Here is a 15,632-nt window from a genome sequence, read left to right as displayed (position 1 = left end):
AACGCTGGGAGCTGAAGCGAAAGCTGGGAGCTTTCGACACGAGTAACCAGGCAACCTATCAGTAATCTATTCCATGCACAATAGCCGCCCTCTAGACCAACCAGAATGGGCGAAGCTCCACCGACGGTCGCGTAAATGGCGGGATAGGAACGGCCCGTGAACCAATCAGGTGATTTCGTGATGACGCTCACTGTTTTGGCCTCTTTCGACACGCCCTCTCTGCATGCATTGTCCATCCGTCCGTTCAAAGCGTCCATGCATGGTAACTCGTTTCCTCCATCTGCCAAGTAGCGACTCTCTGGAACGTTCGCTACAGCCTTCTTATTCCCTCTTTTGGTACTCGCTTGAGGCTTTTCCGCCCTTCGGGGCCTCATGAGTCTGTAAGATTCGTTTCATGCTTTGAGCCTTTGTCAACCTTTCCCATGTGTCTATGCTCGACCATCTCATTCCTTCTTAAACGTAAGATTTCGTTTGCGCGCCGCGGGAAGGACGTCGGGTGCATTGTTTCCTGGTGCTCACGCTCGGGGTACCAGGCTCACGCTTCAGGATGTTAAGGGAACTTGTTCAAAGATTTAGAGAATTCGTAGTTTTTTACAAACCTTGCTCAGATGTAAGGTTCAGAATTGGTCATTGGTGGTGCATTTTTAAGGTGTACTGCTGCTGTTTGGATTGTGAGGAACCCTCTCCGCAGTTTCAATCTTAGGTCCAGAGGTCTCGTAATCGAGTCTCCCCAGACCCTGGTAAGTGTCTCCGGAATTTTTTCCGATGACCGGCTTTGCCCTCGTATCCTCCCGGAATTTTCAAATTAGTTGTGGCTCTTAATTTCTGCTGTCAGACTCACATAAGCAAGGTACGGGTCATATCCAGCAAATCCCTAAATATCCATCTAGGGGTCAATTGGTGGCATAGGTGACATCACTTGTAACAAGTCTCTAAAGGCTGAGAGTCTCTGAAAAGTACTAGAACCTTTTATATCAGTGTCCTTTTCCCTCCAGATCATTCCACTTTGGGATTCAGGAAGTCCTACTTCTGTACTCTCACTTGCCTTGATTTAAAATTCCCATAGGGTTTTCTACCCTCGGAAGGCTGAACTTTCAAAGCTCTAGGTACTTATGTAGATTTGGTAACAGACCAACTCTGCCAGCAAATCCCGAGGTAAGTAATTGGAGGCGTATGGAGGGAGCATCAGATTCCATTGCCACGGAGGACCTAATTAAAGCCACTGAGGACGCTGAGCGAGCATGGGGTGATGCCTCGCTGGATGGGGAATGGAAATCGACCTTAAATGACCTGGTGGTCAAGCCATCCACTCAGAAAGTTTCTTCGCGGAAACCTGAACAGTCAGCTCGGAAAAAAACAGGGGTGTCTCAGGATGATTGGTGCCTTAACGGGAATAATTTATCCTATAATAAGGCCCGTAAACCTGTCAAGACTACTCCCCCTCCGCCAGCCTTAAGGATTGACAGTGTGTATTTAAATGACAGAATTGAAAGCCTTCAGAACCTTGCTCTTATTGGGAAGTGGCATTTTCCCGAAATGTCTGACTCCGATATGAGGAAATGGCTTGCGAATTTTTGGAAGCCTGTGATAGGCTATATTCCGGTTATATCAAGCTTGATGAAAGAGTGGTATTGTTTCCACTTTCTTAGTGCTGCAGACGTGGAAGCCATTCAGAGACGGTTGTGGGTCTTCAAAAGGAGCTTTCTTGCTCTGTATAAATGGTATATGGGCTTTGACCCTCTGAAAAATACCCCCTTGAATAATCTTATCTGGGTCAAGTGCCCAAACCTTCCTCTAGAGCTATGGTCCAACGAAACCCTGGAGGAGATCGACAATGCTATTGGGAGATTTATCTATGTTGATCCATGGTGTCTCAGCGAAAATGATAAAAGGATCGCTTGGATTCTCATTCAAAAACCGTATGGGGGGGTTATCCAGACCATATAGAGATTGCTTGGAAAAACCGGATCATTAAGCAGAGATTGGATTTCTGGGGTATACCTTTTAGATGTGCGGCTTGTCACAAAACGAGCCATTTGGTCAAAAATTGTCCCAGCTTGAAATTATTTGGCTATAGGCGGGATAGGCAAAAGATGAGATTCAAAGATATTCCAACTAGCCCCTCATCCCCGGAAATTTCGGCTGACTTTTCTGATCCTCTCGAGCCTCTACGATCTAAATCAAAGGACCCCCCTCTTTGCCCCGGACCCACTCCTGATCGTCAGATTTATTCAAATACTCCTGGGATCCAGAGATCTCCCATTTCGGAGCCAAGCGAGGGTCGGCCAATCCCATCTCCGAGCCCTATGAACAAAAAGGAGTTTTCAACTGACTCTGCTCCTTTAATTTCGAAGGGGAAAGAGTTTTCTGTAGGGTCTATTCCAATCCCTATCTCATCTTCATCTCCTCAGCCTGATCATTCCCTTCTGGCCCACATAAAAGGGAAGGATCCGTGTGTATCGATCACACCCTTAAATTCCCCGGCTTCATCCCCTGTCAATCCCTATGACAGTGACCTGGATCTCTTGCTCAACAGAAAGTCCCTTGAACTGGAGCCTTTAACGATTCACAAGCCTGGAAGTCCAGTAATGCCTATCATTAGCCCGGAATCTGCAAGAAATATAACAGTCCGGAAAAAGAGTCGGGGTGGTAGTAGGCACTTTAGAGGTAGAACAACAGTTACAGATAGAGGGATCAGAAATTTATCTCTGGTTGATGTGCCCATCTATGATCTGCCAGATTCTCAGCCCCTTAGAGCAAGCATGGCTGGCGAATCATCAAAATGACCCCTATTATTTCTCTGAATATAAGGGGGCTGGGCGTTGACCCCAAATTTCTAACGCTAAAAAAGTTTTTTTTCTATTCCAGGGCTGGCATAATCCTCATTCAGGAAACCATGCACAATCGTGAAGAAACTTTATCTTATTTCAGGAAAATGCTCCCATCTTGGTATATGGTTGCAACGGATGCTCGAGGTTTATCAGGGGGTCTTGCAACTCTATGGGATCCTGCTAGAGTAAGAGCAAAGGCCTACAGATGTTTTGCTGGGATTATTATAGCGGCCTCCATCAGGGGTTGTGATTCTCCCATTAATATTCTGAACATATATGCGCCATACAAAAACAGAGGTCCTTTCTGGGAAAACTTTTTCTCTTCAGATTTGTTCGACATTGATCATCTCTTAATTGCTGGAGATATGAATATAGCTCTGAGCACGGAAGAGTGCTGGGGACAGGGGAAGATAAACAAAGCTCACGCTGACTTTATTAAGCTAGAGATGCTTAACAGAAATATGGTGGATATAGTGCCAGCGGAGATGAAACCGACTTGGACTAATGGCAGAACCGACAAGGCATATATTGCTAAAAGAATAGATCGCTTCCTCATTCATATCAGTATTCTGGACAAGATGGGTATGCCGTGCTCATCTGTGGAAAATATTCTGGTCTCGGATCATAGACCTGTTTTATTATCATGGCCTGGAAAACAATTTAGAAAGGGATATTCTTTCAAGTTTGACAGAACCCTTTTACAGGACTCAACATTCAATGAACATATTGTCAATGCGTGGAACGAGCTTAAGTCTAGGGACAAGCTCCCCCATTTCACTACCTTCAGAGAAAAAATGGATGAAATCAGGAAGATCGTTAAAAAATGGCAAATTCAAAAGCGTCAGAAAGACAAAAAGGAATTACAAATGATTCAGCAAGAGCTGGACTCTCTGATGCGGTCAACAGATTATGTTTCCTGTTCCTTCGAGATGAAATGTCGATTAAAGGAGTTGGAAAAGAAGAAATTTAAATTGATGCAGGAGGAGGAATCATTATGGAGACTCAAAAGCAGAGCCTTATGGATCCAGGAGGGCGATAAAAATACCAAGTTCTTTCATAATTATGCTAATGCTAGAAGAGTCAAGAATTCCATTTGGAAAATAAAGGACAACAATGGAGGGTACGCTGTCTCCCATGATGACATTTCGAAACAGGCAGTTTGCTTCTTCAAGGAACAGTATAGCAGAGCAAAAGATATTGCCTTCAGGGATATTCTGTGGGGAATCGACTTGATCCCGGAAATGTTTGATGAAGAAAGGAATGAAGCCCTGTTCCAGCCAATCACTGAAAAGGAACTCCTTGGAGTTATGATGTCTTTCAAGAAAGACAAATCCCCTGGTCCCGACGGATGGACAATTGAATTTATGATCCACTTCTATGATCTTTTCAAATTGGACCTTTTGAGAATGGTGGAAGCTTCTAGGATGTCGGGCAGCATTCACCACCACACTACCTCCACTTTGATCGCTCTTATTCCTAAAAGAGGAGAGCCTGATTCGTTTCAAGATTTCAGACCGATCTCTTTATGCAACATATCATTCAAGATCATCACTAAGATTATAGCTGAAAGAATCAAAGATACACTGGCATCTTATCTAACTCCTAATCAACATGCTTTTCTAAAAGGACGCAATATTCTAGATGCTGTAGCCAGCACTCAGGAGTGCCTTCATTCTATGTTCTCCCACAACTCAGAGGCTGCCATTATGAAAATCGATCTTCAGAAAGCTTATGATTGTTTGGATTGGGGGTTTATGCAATGTCTTCTGGCAAAGATTGGCTTGAAATCCAATTCTATTCGATGGATCATGGCTTGCATAGAAAATGTTAACTATGCGGTCATCATAAATGGTATTCCATCGCCTTTTTTTCGTGCGGAAAGGGGATTGCGCCAAGGATGTCCTCTTTCGCCTCTTCTCTTCATCTTAGCCATGAACTCTATGAGTACACACATCAACAAAGCAGTTGATCAAAAATTATTCGAGCCGATTAAGATTTGTAAGCAGGTATTCATATCGCATAATTTGTTCGTTGATGATGTCCTTCTTTTTGCAATGTTATCCAGAGCATCATGGATTTGCCTGAAAAATATCCTCGAGAGATTTCAAAGAGCGACGGGGCTCAATATAAATAAGGCAAAATCCTTTCTTTACCACAATGATTCCAACAGGGATATGATTATTTGGATATCTCAGCTCTTTGGTATCGAATCAAGATCTTTGAAAGACGAAATTAAATATTTGGGGTTTCGCCTTAAAGCGAAAGCTTATTCAAAGAATGACTGGTATTGGCTGACTGATAGATTTTTTAAGAAGATCTCGATGTGGGAACACAGGTCTTTATCTATGGGAGGCAGAGCTATCCTCACTCAATCTGTCTTAATGCAATTAGCGGTCTACTGGGCTCATCTGTATACTATTCCGGCTAGCATAATTCACTCCATGAACAGAATCTCTGCTAAATTTATTTGGGGTGCCAAGGCTGATTGCAGCAAAATACACCTGTCCAAAATGGAAAGCATTTTGATGCCAAAAAAGCTCGGGGGTTGGGGTCTAATGGATCAAAGATTGTTCGGCAAGGCTCTGGTCTGCAAAGCTATGTGGAGAGGCATCTTTGGAGATGGACATTGGAGTGCTATCATCCACCAGAAGTATTTGAAAGGAAGAAGTTTGGAATACTGGTTCAGAACCGGCTCAATGGGAATAAAACAGGGCTCCGCCATTTGGTACAGCTTCAGGAAAAATGGGCCATACTTCTTAAAGAACCTAAAATGGAGGATATACTCTGGTAGGAACATCTTTATTGGCATCGATCCTTTTGCAGGCTACAGGGGGATCCTCCCAATCACACACAATCTTCTTTCCGTTCTTCACAGAATGGGCCTTTTCACTTGGGATAAGATCATTGCGGAATGGCGGGGCTCTCTGCCTATTTTGAAGAATGCGGATGATATTGGACTTCCTGTTGCTCTGCTTTCAACTTGGGATAACGTCAAGGATGCTATTAGGAAAGGAGGGATCAGTCGTGATGGGCAAGAAGATCACCTAGTTTGGTCTTTATCCCCTTCTCATTCAACAACAAAAGTAAAAGATATCTATTTCGATCTTGTTTCCAAAAAGAATATGCCTGCAAGACAGATATTTCCGATGGTGTTCTGGAAACAGCGATGCCCTCTCAAAATGATAATTTTCTCATGGTTAGTTTTCTACAATAAAAACTTAACATGGGAAAACCTGAGGAAGAGATGGTGGCACGACCCTAGTAGATGTGTGATTTGTGAAGCTGATGAGGAGTCAAACTTTCATATGTTCTTCAAATGCGAGGCAACCCAACAAATATGGTATGATTTGGCTTTTTCCTTTCATTTTCCTCACCTTGGTTTTATTTCTACTCGTGCAGCTTTCGCGTGGTGGGGAAGGCAGGAAGAATCTAAGCGAATCATTCTTCCCATTGCTTTATGGAGTGTTTGGAATTGGAGGAATCGCAAGATTTTCGATGACTCTAAGCTTCCTTTCAAGTCTGTTATGATGAACATCTCTGCTCTTTATGAGTCGATCCCAAGGAGGCTGCAGTGTTCTTGAGTGCTCGCAGGCTTTGGTATCATCTATGCAGTTTTGGTTTTTTGTATGCCTTCTTCTGATTTTCTGGATATCAGACTTCCTTGTAGCATGGATCTGTGTATTTCTTTGTGCTTAATGGGTCAATTTGGTTGTCTCTATGTTTTATGGTGAGGTTCACTCACAATATCTGTAAAATTTTGACCCTCCACAGTCTGGTTTCCGACTCTTGGAACCATATGTTATTGTATCCCAACAGAGCTGCTTATATTGCCTCAATATAAATATATTGCTTTTTCTTCTGAAAAAAAAAAAAAATCAACTAAAAAATCTAAAAAATCATACTAAAGACAACTCTTCTTTTAATACATTGATCAACTCTATCCTTTTGAAAATAGTGTAGGAGGTGATATTTACCTCTTAAAAAGAATAGAAATATTTAAAAATTAAGGTTAATATTTTTTAAGTGTTTTGAATGTTTAAAGTTTTTGATAGTGTTAAATTTATTTTTATTTAAAAAACATTTAAATATTTTTATAATTGGAGTTGTTCAATTTCCCAACAATTACCGCCTGGAGTATGCCGTAAAACTGCTTCTGCTTGGTTAAGAGCTCGTCTTCCTCGGACGTAAGGAAATAGGTTAATGGCACAAGACCCAGAGGCATCTGGCAGGAGTGAAACCCTGTGGCGTGGTTTTCCTTGATAACGGTGATGAGTCAAACCGACATTCGCGGATAGCAGCCAGAGAGATGGCTGTCCTCACTGTTGGTTTGACCCCTGAGTATGATAGGTTTTGCCACCTTCGAAAATAATAAAAAAAATAAAAATAAAAATAAAAATAAAAATAAAATAAAATAAAATAAATAAATAAAAATAAAAATAAAAATTTCCTAGCAATTACTTAAAAATTAATTAGCGAATTTTGATGTCACTATAGAGCCTGGTCACCTGGCCGCCTTTCAGAAAATTGTACGAGGTCCTCTGTCTTTACTGGACAAGTCGCCATATTCTCATGGCATGTCCATGTTGAGAATAATAGAAGAGAATTCTTAACTTCTTTGCTTTTCTATGGACTGTTGTAATTAGAGTGAGAACGAAATAATAGGGTAAGCGTTTTCCGGAAAGGAATTATTTTCCTGCTATTAATAATAAAAGATGGATGATAAGACTTGCTTGGATTGTAAAATAATTAATTTAGTTATGGCCAGATATTGATTTTGTTAGAATTCAAAATATTTTTTAAATTTATAATTGTGAAAAAAATGATAAAATATTGATTTTGTTAGAATTCAAAATATTTTGATAAAAATACTATGTTTCAATATAATTTGAATATTGACTTCAACTTAACTGGGACTGCAATAATTATTTTAATTTAAATTGGACTCAAAAGGTGAAAAAATTAATACTTGTATCACTCAATCCAGATAGGATAGAATTTAGTATAAGTTTACCTACTTCCCAGTTAATCCTCTTGGTCAAATAGCATGGATTTTCTCTAATTACAAGTAAATGCAAATCGTTGAAACTCTGAGGTGTTCTTATAATCTCCGACAACAATAACACCATGGAAATTTATTACAAGATTACAGAGCTTCCCAGTCAACGGTATCCATCAGGTAACGTAGGTTTAGTCTAATAAATTGTCCAAAATTTGAGGATGAGAAGAGCAATTGAATTTCTTTTCTTTTTAAGTGATAAAAAAATATGTAATTTTGGTTTTTGGAATTTTAGTGTTTGGAATGGATCTGTAATAATTTAATTTCTAGAATTTTTGTATTTGGAATAAATTTGTAATAATCTTATAATAATATTTTATAATCATACAGTTTCCAATTAATATTATTCATAATCAAATAATTTAGATTTTTATAAAATTTGAAATTATCCTATCTTATTTCTCCAGAGTTTAGTGAAATAAATTTATTTATTTATTGACCATTTTAAAATTTAAAATTATCCTTTCTTACCCATCCAGAATTTAGTCAAATAGATTTATTTATTTATTTTTAAACCATTTTAATAACCTGAAATAAATTTACTACAATAATCTGATGAGAACTTTTTATTTTTAAACCATTTTAATAACCTGAAATAAATTTACTACAAAAATCTGATGAGAACTTTCCTACTCAGTGGGAAGAGAAAAATTTATTGCGAAATTACTTGTTTCCCGATTTATTATTACTAATACAGTGATTATAATTTGAGTAAGGAAGTGTTATAGAAAAGTTTCGGTACAAATATGATAACTATATATAATAACGATGGGGAATGAGTATATATCAGAATTTAATAGTTTATATATTGAGTTTTAATAAAAATTAGAAATGACTTAGAAATAAGTAGAGCTGTCTTATGTCAGGAGATAGAAAAATCGGGTGAGGTGCCGAAAGGATGGCAACAGAGGGAATGAGGGTCCGGTAGTAGGCGGATGGGCTGGACCCAGGGCCGTAGGGCCAAGGCCTAGGGCCCATCAGGTAAGTAAGGGAATGAGGCGACGGCCTTTCGTTTTTTACAACGGTGATAGTGACAGGGAAATGGCAAGTGGAGGTCAGGGGTCGCCATACGACAGACACCTGGAGGCTTTCGGGCAGCAGTAAATTTTGACGGGTTTCACCACAGGAAAAAGGAACAGGATCCGAGCGGACAGCGTTTTCATCGAAAGTAACAGCCGACAAGCAACCTGTGATCCGCAACCGCAACCATGGTTAACTCTGATGAGCTCATAGACCTAGATCCAGCAATGGAGGACATTCTTTCAGTCTGGGGGAAAGACCCTACCGCTCAGAATATCGAGCGTTACTTTGGAACGGTGGAAACCCTAGTTTCTTCTCTGTTTTCTCCGGAATCAATAAGATTAAATCAAACCCTCTTACAATCGCCCAAGGATTTGGAAGGGATCGTAGCTGTTCACCAGGGGATTAAGGGTTTGCAACAGATCCAAAGGCAGAGCGAGGAAGATCTACATGCAGGTCTCCACAAACCATCCCACGGCAGCAAAGGGAAACTCGTGTCCACAGGTCTGATTCTTTCTGGAGGCTTAGAGGACATAGTAAACCTTGGGTCGAATTTAGGGCAAAGTCTTGAAGGTGGTGCGGGAAGGATCGCTCCAGTTACAAGGGCTTCCATCGCTAAGGGACCGGACGGACCAAAGAAGAAAGACGGGCGGAAGGACCTCGGCTTTGAAGGCTATCAGGATCCAAGGGGAAAAACTGACAGATCAGACCAGGGTACTCAGGTAACAAATCAATCCCCATCTGAGCCTTTTATTTTATCTATAAACAACTCGGTAGTGGCCACTCCTGAGCCAAGACCACTACCCCTGATCTCTGGGCTGGAAACTCAAAGAGGGCACGAGGAGAACAAGGAGTTAAGAGATATTGACACAGAAACAAAGAATAAAGGGGGGGAAAGGAAAAAACAGAGATTGATCAAATCCCAGGAGTCAGGAGGGAATCTGGTACTGGGCATGGACGTGCAGATCGAAGAGGCTCTGGAGGTAGCCGAATGCACACTGGTCGGCAGGGCAAGGGGTAAGAAATTCACATCTGATTTCATCCAATCTTGGGGGGAGCAAAACTGGCAGTCCGAACTCATCAAAGATTTCAGGGTCTTGACATTAGCCAAAGGATGGTTCATGGTGCGCTTTGAGAACAAAGAGGTAGCAGAGTGGGTCGTGAAGAGAAATTGGGCTCTCGGGAACATTCCGGTTCTGTTCAAGAAATGGAGCCCTCTGTTCGATGCAAATCATGAAAAAACCGATGTCTTCCCGGTTTGGGTAAGAGCACCAGGGTTACCATCCTTCCTCTGGGTTGAGTCGATTTTCAAAGCTATCGGGAACAGGCTAGGCACATTCTTGGAGGCAGACATGTCTTTCCTGGAAACACATAACAGAGCCATGGCTCGGATCCTAATTAGCTTAAATCCAAGTGGAGGGTTAGAAGAGAAGATTAATCTCCAATATAAAGATTATGTCTTCGAACAAATTCTGGATTATGAATTTTTGCCCTTCCGTTGCCATAGATGCCATGTCTATGGACATTTGGCTAAGGAATGCCCCTTAGGCAGGCGGAGGAGAAGATTTTAGAGGACGAAGGCGTGCTCAGAGAAAGAAAACAGTCAGATCCAGTCTCGACTGGAAAAGGAGAACTCAGTGCATCAGGAAGAAGAAAATATGGAGCTAGACCCGCAGTAGGGGAGGCAGAATCAGAATGTAGAAGTTCAGGATTCTCCGAACAAAATGGCAGAAGAAGGTACTGAGCACAAGACTGCTAAAACAGTTCCGGAACCCCCCGAAGAAGCATCACCAACTCAAAATCCAAGCTCAGGCGAGGACTCTAAGGGTACAAGTTTAGATCCTAATAATCCTTCTTTCTTTATTATAGATAATAGAGATGAATGTCTGGTCCCTGATCCCCTCATAATAAACTCTTTTCCTGATAATAAAGATAAAAATGCAAACACTGATGGATGCAATTTGGAAAACTGTATAGAAATAATTTCAGCAGCTATTCCCTCCTTAGATCTGAATTGTGATGGGTGCTGCCCTGAATCTTCTTCCCTGGCCTCTCACCCTATATGCCCTTATAACCTTCGTTCACAGGATAATAAACCCGACCCTATATCCTCGGTGGGAGGCATAGAGCCATCTATCCCTCAGAGCCAGACTAGGAAAAAAAGGGGAAGGAAATCAAATCTTTCCATGGCCCAGGTTAAAGCAAAACATGATGTGGCAGACGGGAAGCAACAGTCAATTACTGGGGCACTTAGAGCGTTGCAGGGCCCTGAAACTGTTCTAAAAAGATCATAACCTCATGGAACTGTAGGGGTTTAGCCAGTAAACCCAAAAAATTGGCTCTTAGGGAGATGGTTATGAACTCCAAGGCGGATGTCCTTCTACTCCAGGAGACACTGGGGAAGGGAGCAGAAATCGAATCGATGCTAAATGCCCTCCTTACAGGTTGGAATTTTACAGCCATGGACTCAGACGGTCATTCAGGAGGGCTGGCTGTAGGTTATAGAGAAGGGAGAATCAAGATAAGGAACCAGTGGGGAATGAAGCAGGTGATGGGAATGGAATGTCAATCACCAGAATTTGATTTTCCTCTAACCATTCTTAATATATATGGACCTTGTCAGGGAAGGATACCATTTTGAAATGATTTGATGGCAAATTCATTAGTGAAGAGTAAATACATGTTGATGGGTGGAGATCTTAACTTCTCATTAGGAAGAGCGGAGGCTTGGGGTCCAGTGGCAAGGGAGGATTCGCTAACAGATTTCTTCCAGAACCTATTAATAGAAAACAATCTGATAGAAGCTAACCTCATCAAGCTAAAGTCGACATGGAGGAATAGAAGAGTAGGAGAAGCAAGAGCGGTGAAGAGACTAGACCGATTTCTACTTAATGAGGACCTATCTTCCATGATTCCATTATTTAGGCAATGGGTTGAAGAGGGGGGACCTTCGGATCATTTTCCAATTTACCTTGAACTCGCCAAGACACCCCCTAAGCCACCAGCACCTTTCAAATTTAATGCATCTTGGCTGCAAGAAGAATCATATAATAAACTTTTCAAAGAAACCTGGATACACCCAGACAGAAGATCCTCTGAGGATAAAGGATTCTTGTTCATGGAAAACCTCAAAAGGCTGAAGAAGGCAACAATCTCATGGGCAAAATACAGGAAAACTAAGCAGACTGAGGAAATAACTAGGATAAATGAGGACCTTCAAAAGCTAGAGAGCATAGAGGCGGATGGCTATGCGACACAGGAATCAAAAGAGAGAATACTATCCCTGGAGAAGCTCAAAAATCAAATTCTGCTGGCAAAGGAGGAGGAATGGAGACTCAAGAGTAGAGCAATCTGGCTCAAAGCATGGAATGAAAACACAAGTTTCTTCCACAACTATGCAAAAGGGAGGAAGAGTGCAAATACCATCTGGAACTTAAAAAATGACGAAGGAAGGGAGGCTAAGACGTTTGAATCTCTATCAGCTCTAGGGCAGAGCCATTTCCAATCCTTATTTGCAGACCAAGGTGAGGCCACCATCGTCGAGGTCATCAAAACAACGCAATGTTTCCATAGGTATGTGGAGGAGGAAGAAGCGGAGCAAGTAATGGACCTTGTAACAAAGGAGGAGGTGGAAAGTGTCATTAAATCTATGGCAAAAGAGAAGAGTCCCGGACCGGATGGCTGGACTGTAGAAATCTTTCTCCATTTCTTTGAGCTGATAGGAGAAGAAATAACAGAAGTAGTAGAGGAATCCAGAAGGAACGGAGAGATCTACATCCCCTTCAGTGCAACCTTCATAGCTCTCATCCCAAAAAAGGAAGCTCCTGAAACCTTTGAGGATTTTAGGCCTATTTCATTATGCAACAGTATATACAAAATAATTGCAAAAGTAATAGCACTTAGAATCAAACCAATTCTATCAAGGCATATCTCACCTGAACAATTTGGGTTTTTGAACGGTCGGCAAATACATGAAGCAATTGGTGTGGCACAGGAGGTCCTTCACAGCGTAAAGCAGAAAAATAAGAAGGGAGCAGTCATAAAAATAGATTTATCAAAATCATATGATAGGATAAATTGGATATATATCTGTCTGCTATTAACTCATCTAGGCTTCAAAGTGGACTTTATCAGATGGATTATGGGGTGTATCACAAATGTCAACTATGCAATCCTCATCAATGGTGCAGCCACTCCTTTCTTTAAAGGACAGAGGGGCTTGAGGCAAGGATGCCCCCTGTCCCCCCTGTTATTTCTCCTAGTTGCTGAAGGATTAAGCCAACTGATTCAAAAAGCCAAAAGGGAAGGTAAGGTAAAAGGTATAGAAGCAGCGGTAAATATGAATATATCTCACCTTCTTTTTGTAGATGACATTTTGGTTTTTACAAATGGCGCCTCAAATGAAATTAAGGAACTAAAATACATACTTGATCTTTTCCTGAAAGCAACTGGAATGCAGATTAACTCCAGGAAATCACAGATCATAGAGGAAGGTCTAAACAGACAAGAAAAAGCTCAGATCAATTCTTTTTTTCCCTATGGAATGTGCAATATGGAATCCCCTTTCAAGTACCTAGGGTTCTGGTTGAAGCCGAATGCTTATAGGAAAGAGGACTGGAACTGGTTGATCGCAAAAATCGAAGCAAAAATAACTCATTGGAGCTTCAAATGGCTATCCAGAGCAGGGAGGCTGACCCTAATCAAATCTGTGTTGCTGGCCATACCAGTCTACTGGGCTGCATTAACATGGGTTCCAAAAGGAGTTTTGGAGAAAATAAGGAGAATCTGCAGCAGATTCTTATGGGCTGGTTCTAAAGAAAATGCGGTTCTCCCATGGGTTGCCTGGGAGAAAGTGGCAAGGCCAAAAGATTGGGGAGGTTGGGGGATAAAAAGCCTTCCTGATTTCAGTCTCACATTGGCAGCTAAATCAGGGTGGAGACTTATTAAGATGGAAAATCTTTGGACGAGAGTGGTTAAAAGAAAATATATAGACCCGGTTCCATTAGAAGAATGGATCAGGAACCCAACAAAGAATAAAAAGAACGTCTCTGTGATATGGAAAGCTACTGTGGAGTCTTTCAAAGTGATAGAACAAGGACTGGCATGGAAGATTGGGAATGGGAACAACGTGAAGATAGGGAAGGATCCATGGGTAGGCTGCAATGAAAATTATGCCCTACCACCTGGTTTAGTCCAACACTTAGAGAACAAAGGCATACTTTTCCTAAGTGAGGTGGATAAACTGGGACATTCAACCATCTGGGGTCAAGCATGGAAAAATGAAGAAGATTTAGAATTAGAGCAAAGATGGAGGAACGAATGGAGAACCTACATTCAGGAACTTTCTAGATCCAATGTGAGATTGAATAACAGCCAGGACGAGTTAATCTGGGCGCATGCAGACTCGGGGGAATATACACCAAAGTGCGGTTACAAATTCCTCATGTCTAGGAAAGGATGGGGAACTCCTGAATGGTGGCCGAAACATTTATGGAAACTTAAAAGCCCTCCAAAGTCAAAACTTCTTTTTTGGTGCATTTTAAAACGTAAAGTCCCAACTTGGGACATATTGTAGTCAAGATATATGCACGGGCCTGGGAGATGCACCCTTTGCAAGTCTGAAGCTGAATCCATAAACCACCTGTTCCTTAAGTGCACAGAAACTATTAAGATATGGGGAGAGGCAGGAAATCTACTGAATAAAAAGTTAGAATGGGCAGGTGATAACCTGCAAGAGGTATGGAAGAAGTGGTGGCAACTATATCCTAATGGGAACATGCGTAATCTACCTCTGATCATCAGCTGGGGGGTATGGATCGCAAGGAATAGGAGTATCTTCCAGGATAAGGAAACCCCAGTGACAATCTCAACAATCCAAAGCGTTTCTATCTATACTAGTATTCTTGAAGCAGAGGAGAACCAGCCTCAAAGACGTTATACAGAAGTTCAAATAACAGAAGGAGTTCCCTGGGCTTATTTCGACGGAGCTTCTCAAAATAACAGAGCAGGAGCAGGACTAGTCATCTATGAAAACTCAAATCACATCCTTAAAGCCTCTGTTGGTTTAGGATCAGGTTCAAACAACTATGCAGAAATGCTCGCTTTGAAACTCCTCCTATGCTGGCTCATCCAAAGGAACACCCTCACAATTCAGATCTTCGGAGACTCATTAAATGTGATCAGATGGGTCAATGGACAAAGCACATGCAAAAACCAAATCTTAAAACTTATGCTGGAGGAAATTCAGGTATTGAAATCTTCTTTTAACAGGTTCTCTTTATGTCATATTTTCAGGGAACGGAATGATACAGCTGACAAACTTTCTAAAGAAGGTCTGTGGCAGAATCTGGGCAGCTGGCAAATCATAGAGGAAAATCAAGGACAGATCAGCAGATCTGAACAACCGCCCCAAGAACAACATTTCTGATCTTTTTGGCAGTGTTTTTTAAAAAAGCTATTAATATTCCTTTTTGAGAACAATAGCAAAGACTTTTTATGATATGTTTATATGGCAGTTTATACAATATGCTCGTTTTTGTAAGGGTTGTTTTCCTCTCTTTCGAGGAGACCCGGTTTTTGGATGTTTCTTTTCAGCCCTCTTAGGCAAAGGGAATTTCGTTTCTGGATAGAACAGGAAAGAAGGTTAAGCAGTTTGGAAGCTTTCCTCTCAAGGAACAGCTGGTCACTTGCAAAAGGCAGGATGTTATGTTGTGGAGAAAACAAAA

At 41.3% G+C, this 15,632-nt stretch overlaps 1 protein-coding gene across 1 annotated transcript; it reads left to right on the top strand.

The window, feature by feature from the left end:
• Positions 1-14,491: 14,491 nt before the first annotated feature.
• LOC149204053 (uncharacterized) lies at positions 14,492-15,334 on the top strand. The gene has a single exon (XM_089397023.1). The coding sequence runs from the start codon at positions 14,492-14,494 to the stop codon at positions 15,332-15,334; it is 843 nt and encodes a 280-aa protein (XP_089253149.1).
• The last annotated feature ends 298 nt before the right edge of the window (positions 15,335-15,632 follow it).

This window comes from Pinus tabuliformis, chromosome 1_2 (genome assembly GCF_031772625.1).
Source record: "Pinus tabuliformis cultivar Carrire ecotype Pingquan chromosome 1_2, CPIR1, whole genome shotgun sequence".
Taxonomy (NCBI): domain Eukaryota; kingdom Viridiplantae; phylum Streptophyta; class Pinopsida; order Pinales; family Pinaceae; genus Pinus; species Pinus tabuliformis.
Note: the sequence above shows the minus strand (reverse complement) of the source record. Positions and strands in the feature narration are given on the sequence as shown.

Bases quoted from the DNA above. Each gene is read 5' to 3' on its own strand.
- LOC149204053 (XM_089397023.1), top strand. From the start codon at position 14,492: ATGCACGGGCCTGGGAGATGCACCCTTTGCAAGTCTGAAGCTGAATCC.